The 18661-nt window shown below is 39.5% G+C and overlaps 1 protein-coding gene across 1 annotated transcript in view; it reads left to right on the top strand.

Moving 5' to 3' along the window:
- Window positions 1–18661, top strand: part of GRB14 (growth factor receptor bound protein 14) — a 101284-nt gene that overhangs the window by 62896 nt on the left and 19727 nt on the right. The window contains exons 4-9 of the mRNA XM_065413445.1: window positions 548–669; window positions 2636–2710; window positions 14612–14752; window positions 16978–17088; window positions 17280–17375; window positions 18079–18159. Coding sequence (XP_065269517.1) covers window positions 548–669; window positions 2636–2710; window positions 14612–14752; window positions 16978–17088; window positions 17280–17375; window positions 18079–18159 — 626 coding nt within the window. The remainder of the gene's footprint in view (window positions 1–547; window positions 670–2635; window positions 2711–14611; window positions 14753–16977; window positions 17089–17279; window positions 17376–18078; window positions 18160–18661) is intronic.

Raw genomic sequence — 18661 nt, 5'->3', positions numbered from 1 at the left:
CTCTTGAGTAATTCAGGATGAACTCTTCCAATGTGAAAAAACGCTTTATGAATGAATGTTGGGTGTTTTGGTAATTAACCATTCCCCTTAATTAATTTTGGCTCCAAGTCTCTAATTTCTCAAAGAAGGAAGTTATACAACTAAGAAGTCTAGCTGCCAAAATCACCATCTCTCTATTCCAAGCTGTGTAAAAACGTTACAGTATGTAATAAGTTGGCTTTGGAAGAGGCAATACCTCATTTTGCATTTATGTGAGAGATTTTAAAACCTTATTGGTGTTTGAGGAAGAGGAGGAGAAAATTAGCTTGCTCACCTACTGCAGACATTCATGCTTCATGAGCAGAGTTGGCTTATAAAAGAGCACTGTATAGAATACTGACTTTGGTGACAAAATGTAAAACACACTTGATGAATTGAAGGTGTTCATATTACTTTGTTCATGTTGGGTTGAACATAACTCTTCATTTGTGTCTGAGCCTAAGTTCTCATGGGTTTACTATGATGGTGGGCTTGTGTGCAAGGCTATGTATTTTTCTTTGTTTTACAGAAAGAATTATAGAAGACCACGAGTTGGTAATTGAAGTTCAGTCAAACTGGGGAATTGAAGAAGAAAATAGACTGTATTTTAGAAAAAACTATGCCAAATATGAGTTTTTTAAACACCCAGTGGTAAGTCTGTCTTCTTAAAAGCACTGTTTGGGCAGCTGCTACTGCTGCCCTGACATCTGAAGCCATGTGGCATAGTGATGAGGGGGAATGCCAGAAATGCAGGAGGACTTAGAGTGAGCCGTAAAATGAAACGGAACCTAAATCTACCTGTGACCTGTTAAAAGGAAAGGAAGAATGATCTTAAATCACTATAGGTATGTCTATGCCAGAGCTGGCAGGTGTAAATTCCAACTTGAGGAGACATGCCTGCATTAGCTCCAATTGCACGAGTGTGCTAAAAATAGCAGTGTAGTCGCCACAGCGTGAGCTCTGGGAAGGGCTAGCTGCCCAAGTACAAATCTATGGTCTCCAACAAGGTCATACTTAGGGCAGCTCCCCCCCATACTCCATCACCCTGTTCCCTACTTGCCCCACTGTGACTACACTCTAGTTCACCACACTAGCTTGATCAGAGCTAATGCGGGTATGTCTCCTCAAGCTGGAATTTACACCTTCTAGCTGTGGTGCAGACATACCTTTAGGGACACAAGAGTTTGCGTTCTGTTCCTTGCTCTGCATGTATTATCTTGAGCAAATCACTTATCACTCTCTCCCTCAATTACCTATTTCTGAATGGGGATAACTCCATCTCACAGAGATGTTGCTAAATTAATTAATAGTGTGTGTGTGTGGGGGGTGTCAGATATTATAGTGGTCCATGGAAATGACTTTATATAATTAGACCCAGTACATTGCATGACCATGGTCAACCAGCCTTGGTGGGCAATATAGACTAACCAATCAGGGCCCAACAAGAAAGGTACAATCCTAAGAGGAGGTGGAATTTAGAACACTGTATCAAAAACACTTAATTAATCCTAAAAATAATACACGCGATCATTTGGAATGAAAGTCTCTGGTGACCAGCTACTTTACGTACTTTGAAGGATTTAATTTGGGAATTGTCGGAGCTATTATAAAAGACTATAATTTTAGATCTGGGGCCAAATCCTCAACTGGTGTAAACCTGCATAGCTACAGTTCAGTCAGTGCAGCTGTGCTGACTTACACCAGCTCTGGCCTATAATATCTCTTTTGTATTTTTGCAAGTTTCCACCATTTGATCCATATTAATATCATGCAGAATAAAGAGAGCATTCACAATAAATCAGAGAGGATTTTTTCTGCATTAGTAAAATATAGCATAAAATATATTAACCAACATTTTGTTTCAATGCGATTTAAATAAATGTTTTTGACAGTGTATCCCACTTATTTCCTCCTTCCACTGGGATACCATATCAACTTCAACAAATTGTTCCTTTTTAAATGAATTTTCCCTCTTCCTAGATAGTAATATATTGATGCCTAGGGCTGGCCTATACAGCATGAAGGGGCAGGTGAATGATTACCTGACAATCTAAGGTTACAGCTACACTGCAAAAAAATAAACAAAAAACAAAAATAAAAAACACAACAAACCACAACCTGGCAGCGAGTATGAGCCTGAGTCAACAGACTCGGCTCATGGGACTTGTGCAGGTTTCAAACCCTGGGCTCCAGCCCAAGTAGGAACATCTATACTGCTGCTTTAGCCCCATAGTGTGAGCCGAGTCAGTTGACCCAGGCTCTGAGACCCACTGGCACAGGTTTTTGTAGTATAGACATACCCTAAGTATGGGCCTTCCTGACTTGACTCAGCAGACCCTTATCCCTGCATTGAAATCTTGAGGGGTGGGGGAAGAAAAAAAAAAAAAACCTTTGAAGTTTGCTCTCACAAACTCAGCAGGTGAATCTACAAGATACCACAATTTGAGGCTATTTTAATGCTCCCCCCCCTTTCCTAAATTATTTGAGAGTGGGGAAATCTCATTGTCTTTTTGCTCTGTGCAATTGGGTGGTGGATCTGTTTATATGTCTAAGAGAAATCTGAAGGTTTTTGGATTCACATTTACGGAAGTTTTAATAATACGTTCTATTGTAACAGAATTATTTTCCAGAGCATATGGTGTCGTTGTCAAGCGAGACCAGTGGAGTGATAGGCCACACACAGATATTACAGGTATGCAGTATTTGCATTAAGATAAACCAATTCACAGCATAATGCCTCAATTTCAGGTGTCTAGTTTGTGTGTACATAGTATTTTGTCACTGACAGAATTGTAGTGACCTATTGGACGACTAGAGAGACGTCTTGTCATGAAACATAAAGATAATATTCCTCCACTGATACAACTGCACCTGGAATGATTCAGTTTTGGGGAATTCATTGCCATAAAGATATTGACCAGTTGGAGGGAGTTCAGAAAAGAACAAAATGCAGCAAAAAATGTTTAGGATCAGTTGGGTGGAGTAACTTGCAAGAAATGATTGAAAGATTAAAGTAGTTTAGCCTGTATAAAAGGATGGGAGTCCAACAGTCCTCAACTGTTTGAAAGTGGTATATGCAAAGGAAAACAAGGAGTTTAACACATTACAAGTGGAGTAAAGGGATGAACTTAATGAAAGGAAGATTTAGACTGGTTAGCAGGAAAAAAAAAAAAATCTTACGGCTGGCGTGGTTTGTTAGTCTGTGGAATGCTGCAGTCTTCCAAAAGAAGTGGTAGCACCTAGTACAATGGTCCATGACTTCCAGGCTTCTAGGCACTATGGTGATACAAATAATATCCACAGCATGTTTTAAATATAAGCTGGATGCATCATTTTAAATGTAAAATGGGGAGCAATCTACAGAATAGAAAACAATCCTGTAGTGGCCATGAGATGGATCCTAAACAAGGATCTTCCCTAACAGATTTATTTGGGCATAAGATTTCGTGGGTAAAAAAACCCAGTTTACCCACGAAAGCTTATGCCCAAATAAATGTTAGTCTTTAAGGTGCCATCGGACTCCTCGTTGTTGTGGATACAGACTAACACAGCTATCCCTCTGAGACACATCTGGGGTTTTAAATGAGTAGTTTCTAGGTATGATCTGATGATTTTCATACCTGGCACAAGCTTTTACAGCATAGCTCCAGCCCTGTCCCTGCTCTCTGGGAGAACAACCAGACAGACAAAGGGGATTTTTCCCCCCTGAATTTTGAAAAGTTCTAGCCTTCTCATTGGCTCTTTTGGTCAGGTGCCAACTCCCTTCCTTTTACTTATGGACTTTTTAACCCTTTACAGGTAAAGCAAGTAGAGAACAGCTACTAACATGGATTTTATAGCTAGCTGGCTGGCTGGGTGCCCATAAAAGGAAGTTCCCCTGTCCTTCATTTATCACAGATGCATTTTACAGAATGGAGAGCTCAAGTGAGCGGTTAGGTTTGTGGCAGAGTTGAGATAAAGTATAGATCTCCTGATTCTAAGCCCTGCTGTGGGCAAAATGTTGAAACTTAGGTGTTTTTAGTTAGGTCCCTAAAATCATCTTCAGGAACCTTAAAAAATCTACCCTTTGAAAATCAGGCCATTTTTCTTTTGCTGCCTAAATACGGATTTCAGAGTCTAATTTTAGGCACCTATGTTTCAAAATTTTGGCCTCTGTGCTAATAGAATTTAGCATCTCTTTATCTCAAAAGTGATCTGATAGTTTGAAAGAAATATTTGACTTATTTTTGAAAACTAAACTATATCTGCTAAAAACCTGTGCGCAGAGCAAGTTTAAGGCCTATGTACCACTGAGGCTACGTCTTCACTACCCGCCTGAATCGGCGGTAGAAATCGATCTCTCGGGGATCGAATTATCGCATCTCGTCGGGACGCGACAATCGATCTCCGAATCAATGCTTGTACTCCACCAGCGCAGGTAGGAGTAAGCGCCGTCGACGGGGGAGCCGCGGAGGTCGATTTGCTGCCGTCCTCACAGCGGGGTAAGTCGGCTCGGATACGTCTAATTCAGCTACGCTATTTGCGTAGCTGAATTTGCGTATCTTAAATCGACACCCCCCCCCATAGTGAGGATGTAGCCTAAGTCACTTAAGTCCTCAAATATAGTGTTTAAACAGTGCATAGTTTGTATGCTGGCCTTCTGCATAGGGGTCAGTTTTACCCCAAATATGAGATTACAGGTTAACTTGTAAATCAGTCAAAACTGGATAAACCTGTATTTCTTGTTACTATTTTTTTTACATTGTATTGTCTGATTATTTATATTTGGTGCAATAGGACTTGCTAGACATTAAGTACAGAACACCTTTGTGAATTACAAAGCCATCATGCACATTTCAGCAAAAGCCATTCAGTAGATCATTTACACTATGCCACTCTTTCCTTGGAAATTTCATTAAGACAAGTTAATGGGCTTGCATTATTATCTGTGACATGCTTGGTCAAGTATCAAGAGAGATGTTAGTTTTAACAATCCAATTTTGAAATTCTTAGTTTTCTGTGGGTTGAGCTATATGCAAGTAAAATATTCTCCAGCTATGTGTTAAACCTTTTTCTTGCCTTTTGTTATAATGCAAGAGTAAGAGAAGGTAAGAATTTTGGCTCCTTCCTTTTAACTCAGAGCTAAAATACCTACAAAAATGTACTGATTTGTTTTCCTTAGTTATTCTCTAATAGTCATAGAAATGTAGGGGTGAAGGGGACCTCAAGAGGTCATTAATCCCGCCCCTGCACAGAGGCAGGACCAAGTATACCTAGACTATCTCTGACCAGGTGTTTTTCCAGCCTGTTCTTAAAATCCTCCAGTGACAGGAGTTCCAGAGCCTCCCGTGGAGGCATATTCTGGTGCTTAGCTATCAGATGTGCATTGATTTGTAAAAATTGTTTCTGTAGCGCTTCCCAAAGAGTGAGAGGTTTAATCCCTGCCCCCAACAAGACTTAAGCCTAAAGAAGAAGGTGAAAGGAGTGCGATGCATAGATGGTACGTGGCTGTGTCATGGTCTACTTTAGGGAGGCACAGTATTTGTGCATACATTCCTTGGGCATTGAGTGTGGAATCAGTGAGCATAGCTCACATTCTGGGTTTTCATGAATGTGATCAATTTTAAACATAAAAAATTAATGGAGCAAATGGATTTTAAACCTGAGGCCTTCACAGTAATATTAATAGAATATTCTGATTTCATTTTTTTATCTGTTTCTTTGAGAAATTATAGATCTCATAGTATGAATGGATTCATTTATAGTTCACCTATTTCTGGTAATTAAATGTGAAGCTGAAGTCTTCAAATGTAATTTAAAATCAGATTTTTTTCACTTGTAAAACCTATTCAGTAGCTTGCACCATAGCTTACTATGGTAACACCCCCCAACCTTTTCAATAACAATATATGGATAAAATCTCATGTTGTTAGTTCTTACAAATACTCCCATTGAGTTGATCATGTGAATAGGATTAGGCCCCGTTTGAGCTAATTTGGATAATGGGTGAAATCCTAATCCCATTGAAGTAAATGGTAGTTTTGCTATTGACTTTGATAGGGGCTAAGAGTTCATCTTTTACTTATATGAATAACACTTCTGTGTTCTTGTACTATTCAAAACTTTTGGCTGCAGTGTTTTTTGGGACCAGGATTAATTTTTTTCACTCTGAAGAATATTGTTAATTATTTTTGTACTTTAAGAGTAACAATTTCACAATTGTTAGTCTGTAAAATTATCCTGATGATTATGCTTTTCAACTTTTTCTTTAAGGGTAGCTCTATTCTCCCCAAGTCCAATTCTTCAATAGATGCAATTGATATTCAGGTTCTGTAGGTGTACTTTGAGTTCAGAGTGCAAATCTTGTATTGACTAATTTAGCTGCTTCTTTCTTATTGCCTTTTCAGCAGAATGCAAATACATTAGAAAACACATGTAGATAGCATATGTACAAGCCATTTTTCACAGGCAATGAAACACAATATTTTTATATAAATGTAGAATTTATGTTAAAGAACAGGGCACATTTCCTTTCTAGACAATTTAAAATAGTTTTTGTGTGAAATATATACACAAAAATGTTAAGACCATGAAGGCTGCAAAGCACTCAATTCTGGCATGTCCTAACTTTTGAGTACTTGACTTTGCAACCTTAATGTTCTCTTTAATGTAGTTTTGTGTGTGTAATTTCTGAGGTTTAAAAAACAAACAAACTGAAAAACAGAAAATTAATTCTATGGGAATAGCCACATGGGACATCAGCAGGGTTTGAGCCTTTAGATCCACTTCACAGACCTTTGCTAGTAGAGCTAATGAAGTTACTGATACCAACCGTAAGCTGTCATCCTTTGTGGGCTAGCCACTAGAGCAGGATGAAACATACACTTTGCCAGAGGGTTTCACAGATATTTGCTGACAATAGAGAAATGTTGAGACTCTGGAATCTTGAGGAATCTCCCCTCAAACCTGACCCTTTTTGCCCTGTCCGCTTTTCTCCCCCTTATCACCCACAGCTCCTTGTCTCATTCCTATTTCTCACTCCTCTGTGCTCCTCACTCCAGTCCCCATCTCCTGCTCTGGGCTCCTCAGCAGAGCCTTAGTCTCCTTTATCCCCAATCTTGGCTTTCATTCCCAGTCTCCCTCCTAGGCTCTTTGCCCCAGTCTGTCCCCACTACCCCTTGCTTCTTGTTTGATCTCCGTCTCCCCCGCCCTGGCTCCTACATCCAGTCTCCTTGCCCATCCAGGCCCAAACTTCCACAGACCTCCCACTCCCAGTCTCTTCTCAACCCACCTCACTTCCTTATCCCAATCTACTTTCTTCACTGCCCTCCCCACTGCCTTCTGTCCCCTCTGTGTTCCAGACAGGCTGCCATACTGCCTGGGCACCAGCAGGGGGAGCATTGCATGTCAGTCTCCCTGGTCTCAGTTCTGATGCTTGGTGCTGCAGCATCCAGGAGTGGCAATTGCAGGGAAAATCCTGCTTACCACTCTGCAGCTTGGGGCTGGAGCATGCCCAGTTCAGACGGAATCTGGAAAGTTCACTTGTCAAGTCTCTACTGAGCATGTGTGAGCTGTTTCCCCCCGCCCCCTCTCCAAGGTTTATAAACGGAGGTAGCTGGGAGTTATTTGACAAAACATTTGTTTTCAGAAAATGCTACTTTGTCGGAACCTAAACTTTTTGTGGAAAAGTTTCTCAGGGGATGGGGAGAGAGATGATTAGCTAAAAGCCCAGTGGATAGGACACTCACCTGGAATGTAGGAGACCCAGGTTCAAGTCCCTGCTCTGAATCAGCCAGAGCAGCAACTTTGACATCCCATGTCACTGTTCACCAGAATGTTAGCTTTTTGGGGTGTCTTTCTGGTTTTTCATAAACATTTTTGATAGGGCTTTGTTTTGCCTCAATGCAGAATGGGAAAACCTCTTTCCACCCAACTCTGTTTATAACCTGGCCAAATCTGGGCTGGTTTTCCATGGGAACAGCAAAGGTGACTTCCTGCCAAATTTCACTTCCCTGCTCCAAAGAATGAAGGCATTATAACTTTGCAACAAACATGGTGAAATGGTTTTAAGATGGGCAAACCAATATATTTTTCCATAACCTTGTTCGGCGAAATTGATGAACTACTTTTGCAGAAAGGTTCCAAAAATATTCCGCCTGAGGCAAATAAAGTTTTTGGCAAAGTTTGAAGCAACTGAAAACTGGGCTTTATAATGGGAGTCGTTAGGCAACTTCACCTGTTTACTGTGCTACCAGCTCTGCCTGTAATATAACTAAGTCCAAAATGTTATTTTTCAGTTAGTAATTTTCAAAGATATTTCCAAAATATACCCACAACTTGTATGCTAAATGTGCACATATAACCCCCCATTTGTGTCTGCATTATCACCAATTTGCTTGCAAGAGGGCATGCTCACAAATTTATTGGAACATTTTTGGAGGCAATTCTTAAATATTGACCAATAGTAACACACATGGAGCAATACGGAAGCTTTCAACACCAAATTTGATTTTATGGGACTGAGTTAAAATCTGAGCAATTAAGTAGAAACTTAAAAGCAGTCTGGGTACAAACTGGATATAAAACTGGGTACAAAAAGGCTCTAATACAAATCTGAAAGTTTAAAAAAAGAAGCTGGCTTTCTCTTAAATTAATCTTCATCCCATTTCTGTGAGAGTCAGGGTCTCTGCTCAAGAAGCAAGATGGTGCATCTAACTTTAAGGGCACTGTTAACACTTCTAGCACTTCAGATGTTTCACTGTAAGTTTCGGGGATATGTATGAGTAAGTTTATATAATGGGAAACATAACTTTAGGCCTAGATGTTCTCATGCAAGAACATCCACCTCTTCTAACTTTCCTCTTCCTTGGTTTTTATGTTCATCTCAGACATTTGAGTTTGCATCCTCCTGTCATCTGCTGAATTAATTTCTCTTTAAATAGGCTTTATGATGTCCAAACCAAGCTATAAATGTCTGATACTGTTGTATACTAGAATCTGTAATACACAATGACATTTTACACCAATGATATTTACAGTTCATTTGCTATAAATCCTATCATATATCTCATCCCTATAGAGTAAAATAAATTGAATATTACTGCATTTTATGTAACCAACCCATCCTTTTTTTGAGAGGAATCCTCTAATTTTCTGTACTTTTTATCCAATGATACTTGGCTCCCTAATAAAGCTTTTCTTTGTCATTGATGATTTCTTCCAGCTGTAATAAACTTTGGTCTTAACTTGGTTGGATTTTCATCAGAATATGTTTATCCATCCTACTATCTTTTACAACTCCATAACGTGAAGAGCAGGTTATTCTTCTCATTGTCTAGGATTTTCAGTATTCTTTCATCGTGGCAGTAATGATTTTGTCTGATGCTGTTAGTCACGATGTGTCTTGCCATGCAATCTTTTGCTATCCTGGGAAGAAAAAAAACAGATGATTTAGTCTTGCCTCATTACAAGTAATGTTGTTGTGAACTACTTTAAACTGATAACACTAGTATGGGTGCAATGTTGATTGTTAAAGCAGAGCTTTGTATTGCTTTCAGCAACGTTGGCCTGCTGTTCAAGGAATGATGTTTTGGTTATCACTTTGTCATGCGTATCTTCCTAGTGAGAGGATAGGTAGAAGGATACAGGGCCTAAAATGGGGGTCTTATGGGGTTTAGGAGCCATTAATTGACTCTTCAGACAAAATGGGCAAAGGTACTAAAATTAAGAGCTAGTAGGGAAAGGAGGGGAGAGAGATTCTTCTCCACAATCTCCATGAAGAAAATCAACAGCTGGCCTGTACTAGAAAGTTAGATTGACCTAGCTGTATCATTCAGGCATGTAAGCCCCAGGGTAGACAATGCTAGGATGACTTAAGAATTCTTCTGTTGACCTAGCTACTGCCTTTGAGAGGTGGATTTACTGCAGCTACTGAAGAATCCCTTCTGTCACTGTTGTAAGAGTCTATACCACAGCACTGCAGCAGTGCAACTCTTTCAAACTCTCCTAAAGCCTCCCTTTGAAATTGGTCTGTAGGATTAAATTACAGCTTTAATATAGTCTTTTTATTCACTATCACATGTGCCTGAAAAATAATGTATTTGTATGTTTACGTTATTCATCTTCCTCTTTGTCATATGCCGTAAAACCTTCTTAGCCTTGATAATATCTCAAAGACACTTTCAAGTTGAGATTAGCACGTCTTTGCCTCAAACTTCTTGCTTCTAGAAGCCCGCATTATTTGATATTTGTGGGCTCATCAAGCAATGTTCAAAACCAAAAGCAATAAGAAAGCAAAATTAGCGTTTCCTTCTTTTCACTAATCACAATTTTTATGCCTCCTTCAAGTGCACTCTTGCATGATAAATATCACTTATGGCTGTTGAAATGGAGCTGTATTGTGGAACAGTGCCTACATTGCAATGGAGATGTTGGTCCCTTCAGCTGTGAGCAATGCTGGAAAACTGTTCGCATAAGCAGCTCTAGGCCCTGATTTTGAGACTGTTCTCTGCATGAATAGTCCTGTTGATGGGACTATTGACATAGAGGACCCTGTGTATTCTGCAATTCTGTGGGCAAAAATTTTTTTTACTGAAGAATTTGATCTTTGCTGGAGTATTGTGCTCCACAATCTTTCCTTTTCATTTAAAATATGTGTTTAGCTCTTACGGCCATCAGGCAAACCTCAGAAAAATGAAGAGAATGGTAATTAAAGCAATGTGCCTGCCTGAATCTGTAGCAAGGCTGGAACAATAGCTCTGAGATACAAACTGCTCTAATATAATTCAAGGCTCTGTGGGCTCAGTGATTCTGTAGCCATAAGAATTTAGCATATTTCCATGGGATTAGCCATTTTTCTGCAACCAGGTGCCTGATACTTTGTTCTGTCTTCCTGCTCTCCTGGATTCTGCCTGCAACTTTTTGTCTCCAGCTTTCCTTACAAGAGGAAGTTAATTGGCTCATAGCTTACAGATTCTAAGTTCAGAAGAGGCCATTGTGATGATCTAGTCTGACCTCCTGTATAACACAGGCCATTGAACTTCCCCAAAATAATTTGCAGAAAAAAATCTAATCTTTATTTAAAAATTGTCAGTGATGGAGAATCCACCATGACCCTTGGTGAACTGTTCCAATGGCTAATTACTCTCACCATTAAAAATTTACTCCTTATTTCTATATTGCTTCAGAACATGAGTTTCTGATGCACAATATGCTGCAGAGTGCATAAAGTTACATGTCTGCTTAAGACTTTACAGGATCATGGTTATAGTGTAAAAACAAATTACTATGTTAGTAGGAGAACATACCGTATATATTCAATTATAAACCGACCCCCCCCCCCAAAGATGTATAAGTAAAAATGGAAATTTTTTATGACCCATTCATAAAGAGATGTTAAGAGTAACAAGAAGGGTTTCTTCAGGTATGTTAGCAACAAGAAGAAAGTCAAGGAAAGTGTGGGCCTCTTACTGAATGAGGGAGGCAACCTAGTGACCGAGGATGTGGAAAAAGCTAATGTACTCAATGATTTTTTTGCCTCTGTCTTCACGAACAAGGTCAGCTCCCAGACTGCTGCACTGGGCAGCACAGTATGGGGAGAAGGTGACCAGCCCTCTGTGGAGAAAGAAGTGGTTCGGGACTATTTAGAAAAACTGGATGTGCACAAGTCCATGGGGCCGGATGCGTTGCATCCGAGGGTGCTAAAGGAGTTGGTGGATGAGATTGTAGAGCCATTAGCCATTATTTTTGAAAACTCATGGCGATCGGGGAAGGTCCCGGATGACTGGGAAAAGGCTAATGTAGTGCCCATCTTTAAAAAAGGGAAGAAGGAGGATCCGGGGAACTACAGGCCAGTCAGCCTCACCTCAGTCCCTGGAAAAATCATGGAGCAGGTCATCAAGGAATCAATTATGAAACACTTAGAGGAGAGGAAAGTGATCAGGAACAGTCAGCATGGATTCACCAAGGGCAAGTCATGCCTGACTAACCTAATTGCCTTCTATGATAAGATAACTGGCTCTGTGGATGAGGGGAAAGCAGTGAATGTGTTATTCCTTGACTTTAGCAAAGCTTTTGATACGGTCTCCCACAGTATTCTTGCCGCCAAGTTAAAGAAGTATGGGCTGGATGAATGGACTGTAAGGTGGATAGAAAGCTGGCTAGATCGTCGGGCTCAACAGGTAGTGATCAATGGCTCCATGTCTAGTTGGCAGCCGGTTTCGAGCGGAGTGCCCCAGGGGTCGGTCCTGGGGCCGGTTTTGTTTAATGTCTGTATTAATGATCTGGAGGATGGTGTGGACTGCACTCTCAGCAAGTTTGCAGATGACACTAAACTGGGAGGCATGGTAGATACACTAGAGGGTAGGGATCGGATACAGAGGGTCCTAGACAAATTAGAGGATTGGGCCAAAAAAAACCTGATGAGGTTCAACAAGGACAAGTGCAGAGTCCTGCACTTAGGACGGAAGAATCCCATGCACAGCTACAGACTAGGGACCGAATGGCTAGGTAGCAGTTCTGCAGAAAAGGACCTAGGGGTCACAGTGGACGAGAAGCTGGATATGAGTCAACAGTGTGCTCTTGTTGCCAAGAAGGCTAACGGCATTTTGGGCTGTATAAGTAGGGGCATTGCCAGCAGATCGAGGAACGTGATCGTTCCCCTTTATTCGACATTGGTGAGGCCTCATCTGGAGTAGTGTGTCCAGTTTTGGCCCCACACTACAAGAAGGATATGGAAAAATTGGAAAGAGTCCAGCGGAAGGCAACAAAAATGATTAGGGGTCTGGAGCACATGACTTATGAGGAGAGGCTGAGGGAACTGGGATTGTTTAGTCTCCAGAAGAGAAGAATGAGGGGGGATTTGATAGCTGCTTTCAACTACCTGAGGGGGGGTTCCAAAGAGGATGGAGCTCGGCTGTTCTCAGTGGTGGCAGATGACAGAACAAGGAGCAATAGTCTCAAGTTGCAGTGGGGGAGGTCTAGGTTGGATATTAGGAAACACTATTTCACTAGGAGGGTGGTGAAGCACTGGAATGCATTACCTAGGGAGGTGGTGGAATCTCCTTCCTTAGAGGTTTTTAAGGCCCGGCTTGACAAAGCCCTGGCTGGGATGGTCCTGCTTTGAGCAGGGGGTTGAACTAGATGACCTCCTGAGGTCCCTTCCAACCCTGATATTCTATGATTCTATGATAAACCGATCCTATAATTCGGGGTTGGCAAACTTTGCCTCCCGGGCCATCAGGATAAACCGCTGGTGGGCCGAGACGGTTTGTCTACCTCGAGCGTCCACAGGCATGGAGGTAAACTTAAGTAAACGAAGTGTCCCAGCCTACCAGCGGCTTATCCTGATGGGCCAGGACAGCAACTGGTGGGGAAATTTGGGGTGGGGGGAGAAGCTGGGGGGGTCAGAGGAGTAACCCCTGTGATCACCCCCCACATGACCCCACCCCTTGCAGGGACTCCACAAAGAACTCCAAGATGAGAGATTTATATGAGGGAAATGGATTGAGAACCCCTGGCCTGGAGCTGAATCTGTTTCTTGGGTTGAATTAAGAAGTGTTCCAGTATCTGATACAATTTCTTGGGCATTCTGTCAAATTTTCAAAAGGCATGATATATTCCTTTAGAAAATTCAATACAAATAGCAAGGGCAGTGCATTGAACTAATAAGGAATGCTCTTTATGGAGTATATGTACCTTTATCTGTCTATTAAAGGCCAATCCCCTCATAATAAATGGTGTTTGCTTCTCTGTGGCTTCAATGTTTGTAAAACTATAGTGTCACGTTGGCACAGAACGTTGTGGTAACATACTGTGTGGATATCTGCAAACTAGGGAATAACAAATTTTTACCTTGTCAAGGACTTGGAATATTTCTGCCTAATGTATTTGCAAAATAATGCAGCTAAATTTTTTTTTCTCTAGGAGGAAGGCTCTTCTCCTGAGGGTTTGAAATTTAGCTTTGATTTCAGGGTCACTTTATGCGTACTTTAATTTTCAGTCAGTGCTCAAAGTGTGCATGTTTGGGTTTTTGTGTGGTAGAGAGAGGGGTTGTGTGTAGAAGTGGTGATATGCTCCCTCACCACAAAATGATGGCATGTGCCTACCTCTTATAACCTTGTTTCCTTTCCAGTGGTTTTTCAGCTGGCAGGAGTTAGAATTGGGAGATATGGCATTAACCCACCACTTTTAAAAACAGAACAAAAACAAACAAAATATCCTAGAGCTTTATTTTAAATTAAACTTACAAACTACTGCCATGAATATCTATCTGAACTCTTCAAGTTTTGTAGAAGGCTGTTCTTTCTTTCAGGGTGCAAGAACTTAGGTTTTATATTTTATATGGTGTTATTTATTGCCGTCTCTAAATTTCTGATGGATCTTTGAAGGATTAACCTCCTCCTTTAGTTACCAGAAACTTTGTTCAGTGTCTTTTATGCTGTTGTAAGTAGATGGTCCCACTGTTTTGAGGCATGTGTATAATTTTCCATTTTTGAAGTGTGTATTTTCACCATTTAAACATTTAAATTTTAGTATAATGTTGGCAAAACTGTTGAATAGTATGTTAATAGAAGAGAAAGCTGGCTTCAGGTGGATATGCAATATTTTGTTTCAGATGTTCCTAAGTTCCAGCACATATCCTGAAATTCATGGTTATTTGCATGCAAAGGAGCAGGGGAAGAAATCATCATGGAAAAAATTATACTTTCTTTTGAGAAGATCTGGCCTGTATTTTTCCACTAAAGGGGCATCAAAGGTAAGTCTAAAATATGACAGAGAACAATAAGCATAGGGCAAGCGTGTATTTTCATTTGCAGTAGTTTTAACCTAATTTTATTTCAATCCATGGTAATTAAAGGAAAAAACCTTGCTTCCCAATTTCCTGTTCAAATGTTCATTCTAAGGATAAAACGTGATTGGTGGGAGTAAGGATATATAAGAACAGGGCTTCAGAATAAATTAGAATTTCTTGTATAAACCTGAGTACTCTGGCCTAACAAATCTGGTTCATTCTGAATATATTAATTTAAATTTATTTTTCAGTCAGGCAACACCAGAGCTCTTTAAAAATAAATTCTGCATTTCAGGTCTACTAGCTGAGAATTCTGAAGGGTGAGAACATAAGCAAATGTTAACTGTTGTTCCTCAATGTACTATTTGGACCTGTCTTTCAGAGCATTTATTTATTTTTAAGCAAATGAAAGGAGAAAATTTGCGGAAAAATAATTTGTAGGAAATTTTTTTTAGAGCGCCTCACTTTTTATCATGACCCTCTGTATCCATACCTCCTCCCTGCTTTTCTTGTTAAATTTTTTTGTCTGTACTGGAAGCATAACTATTGACACCTCTGTTAAACAGGGTGCTTTGGAGATGAGAACTTTTATGTAACCCACTTAGAATAAAGATTTTGTTAGTCTGAACTTCTGTGTTAGCTGTCAAAGTATTTCCACAGCTGTCCTCGTTTAATTGAGGACACAAAGAAGCAAACAAAAGAAACTTGACTGGTTTCAACTTGGGGAAAGGAATTAATATTTAGAATGGGACTGGACAGTAATTGCTAAAATATGTTTTCTTCTGATGTGTTTTTAAACAAGGGAATTAAAAATAAACTGAAAAGTGACTTCAAAAGTTGTTACATTTTAAGATGTAATGAATCATTAAGCATTATGGCTTATATCTCATGTATGCTTTTCCAGAAATCAGTTCATTGGTGCTACATATTTTTCTCACAGAAAACTGAAAGTTTGCTTTTTGGCTTTGTCTAGTTTTGGGCATTTTCCTCTGCTGCAGCAGGTAGAATGTTCAGTGGCCTTTTTCTGGATTTCTTCAGTCAGTTCAACTTCTACTGTCACAGTATCAGGCTGCCATTTGGAACAAGATAAGAGCTTCAGATGAGTGTAGTTATTAGTATTTAAAGAGGCTGTCTGGCTAAAAGGGGAAGCGCTCAGTGTTTCTCTCCCTGAAGATGTTCTGTGTAACTTACTCCTTTTATTATACTTTTCCTAACTTACTGTTAATTTCCTTGTAAAGGTAAATTGCAAGTTTAATTTTTGTAAACTTCCTCAAGCAATGTGTTTGGTATTTTTATTTACAAGAGGAATGCTATTATTGTGTCTTGGGGCACATGCACAGAATGTAATTTAAGATGGCTATACAGTCTCTCCCTCTCTTCCCCCCCCTCCCCCCCCAAAAAAGGAACAAGCAGCTCCCTTCAAAACAAACAATTCCTCCACTCAGCCTCTTCACAAGGAAATGCTGGATGACGAGATAATCATCACATTATGCAGTCAAGTTTGTGTTTTAAAATGCAGTAAAAATTCCTGTTTCTCTAAAAGTACGTGGCCAGTTGGTGTGACATTTCACACCAGGTTAGTTTTTTATACCCTTTTAATTTTCTATGTAGTGTGGTTCTGGTTTCTCCTCATGCATTTTTAATAGTTAAGATTTAGGCTCCGCCTGAATATTTTTCTTGCAAGGTTTGCTTTTCACTGTTGAGTGATATCTCAAAAACTACTATCTATCAACACAAAGATTGTTCGGAAGTTAGGACCTGAGGAGATACGATGCAACAGGGAAGGTTTTAATTTTTGATTGAGGGCTATATTTATGCATTGTGCACAAACCTTATTGATGGAGGCCAGGTGCAAACTAACCTGATTAATAGGGTTGGGTGCATGCAAATCTGATTGGATCAAATGTATATAAGCCTCATAGATGGAAAGCACATAACTTGATTGATGGTAAGGGCCTAGGCACATGCAAACCTGAGTGGTTGATAGGGATGTATTTTTAGCATAGATAGATCTATTTTTTTAATATGGATTGTAGTGTATTTCCAAGAGATATATTTATCATGCGTTTAAATTTACTGTATAAATATTTAATTTTTCTGTTTTTCATATAGTTATTTATTATAATTTCCTTCATTGGTTTATAATAAAGTAAAAAGGGCTAATTGTTTTATATTGCTTTTCCTTTCAGGAACCAAGGCATCTGCAGTTTTTCAGTGAATTCAGCAGTAGTGATATGTATATGTCTTTGGCAGGCAAAAAGATGTCTGGAACACCAGCAAACTATGGATTCTGCTTTAAGGTACAGGCTTAATATTTTGATAGATATATGCTAAAGCAAGCTACAGTTCCTAGGTAAGCTTAAGTTTCGATAAGATTTTAAAAAAAGATTCAGCTGTCTATTATAAAATAGGAGAATTAGTGGCTTTTATTTCAACAGGTATTATCTGCAAGATATGCATTAATGCTAAACAATGTGCTGTGGCCTTCTAGCCTAACAAAGCAGGAGGAGCCAGAGACCTGAAGCAGCTTTGTGCAGATGATGAGCAGAGTAGGACCTGCTGGATGACAGCAATTAGATTACTTAAGGTAAAATATTCTGTGAAGTTAATTTCTTGCTAGTAATTTACTATGTTAAATGCTTTTATATTCTGAACTAGAGAAGCAAAGGTTACTTGTAGGTTTCAGTGTAATAAAAATCCTTAATTTTGTACACTGTGGGCTCTTTTTGACTTCTCTCAATAAAGAAGATAGACACTGAATTTCCAGTACAGTTGAAAAAGCTGGCACTGCTGCTACTGGTGCTGTCCCCGATTTATGATGCAAGAATTTATTTGAGTGGTAGAAAGAGGCTGCTTTTAGTGGCAAAGTAGGCAGAATGGGTCATATGGTGCCTATAAATGGCTAGAATTAACATACATGTAAGTTATTTCTTAAGAAAATGAAAACTGTAGCCATTTACTCATTCTGGCCAACTTTGTGTTTGTGTGTTTGAGGGATCAAAATTTATACATTCCAGTTTTGTGCTTAGAGAATTCTCTTTAAATGTAGTGTCAGAAAACCATAATGAAAAATCTATTTCTAAGGCAAGGATTCCTATTGTCTGTGCAGGCAGTTCTATTTTTAAATTAATGTAATTAAGCTAATAAAAATCCAAATCTTTCTAAATGAAATTTATTGTATAGTATTCAGGAGCTCCTGTATAATTTTTATTTAATACTTCAAGGTGGTACTACTAAAATCCCCACAATTAAACTAATAGTGATAAGGTATATTGTTTTTTTGGTTTTAGTATGGAATGCAGCTGTATCAGAATTACATGCAACCATATCAAGGTAGAGGTGGCTGCAGTTCTCTGACTATATCACCTATGGTATGTACTGTAATAACTTATTGAGCAAGTAAACTACTTAAAATGGAACCTATGGCAGAAGCAATGTAACCCGTGTCTGTGATCCTAGAAACGTTTATGCATGTGCTTAACTTTAAGCATGTGAGCACTTACCAAAATCTTTCGGAACAATGGTCAGCTGCCCTTATTGACATTGGAGCTGGAGGTTGAGCCTTTACTGATTCCATGCACTCCCACTGTGTCTCTTTCTGTGCCAAGTGGCTCTTGGTGCAGGAGAGAATCTAGCCCTGCACCATGCTTGAGCTACGGAATATTAAGCAATTCATCAATCAGTCCAGCAGCACTCTTGAAAAATGACGAATATAAATGATCAAACTGAGATTGAATATGCAGAATATTCTCAGTACAGAAAGCAGTTAATTTCTCACATCCCTGAATCATAATTCACAGCAGTTTCAGCAATGCAGATCCCATTCTCTAAATTCCCCTTTTATCCAAACATCGCCTTTTATCCAGTCCTTGT

The sequence above is a fragment of the Emys orbicularis genome, chromosome 11 (assembly GCF_028017835.1).
Source record: "Emys orbicularis isolate rEmyOrb1 chromosome 11, rEmyOrb1.hap1, whole genome shotgun sequence".
NCBI classification, from domain to species: Eukaryota; Metazoa; Chordata; order Testudines; family Emydidae; genus Emys; species Emys orbicularis.
The sequence above is the reverse complement of the archived record's forward strand: the minus strand, read 5'-3'. Positions and strand labels throughout refer to the sequence as shown.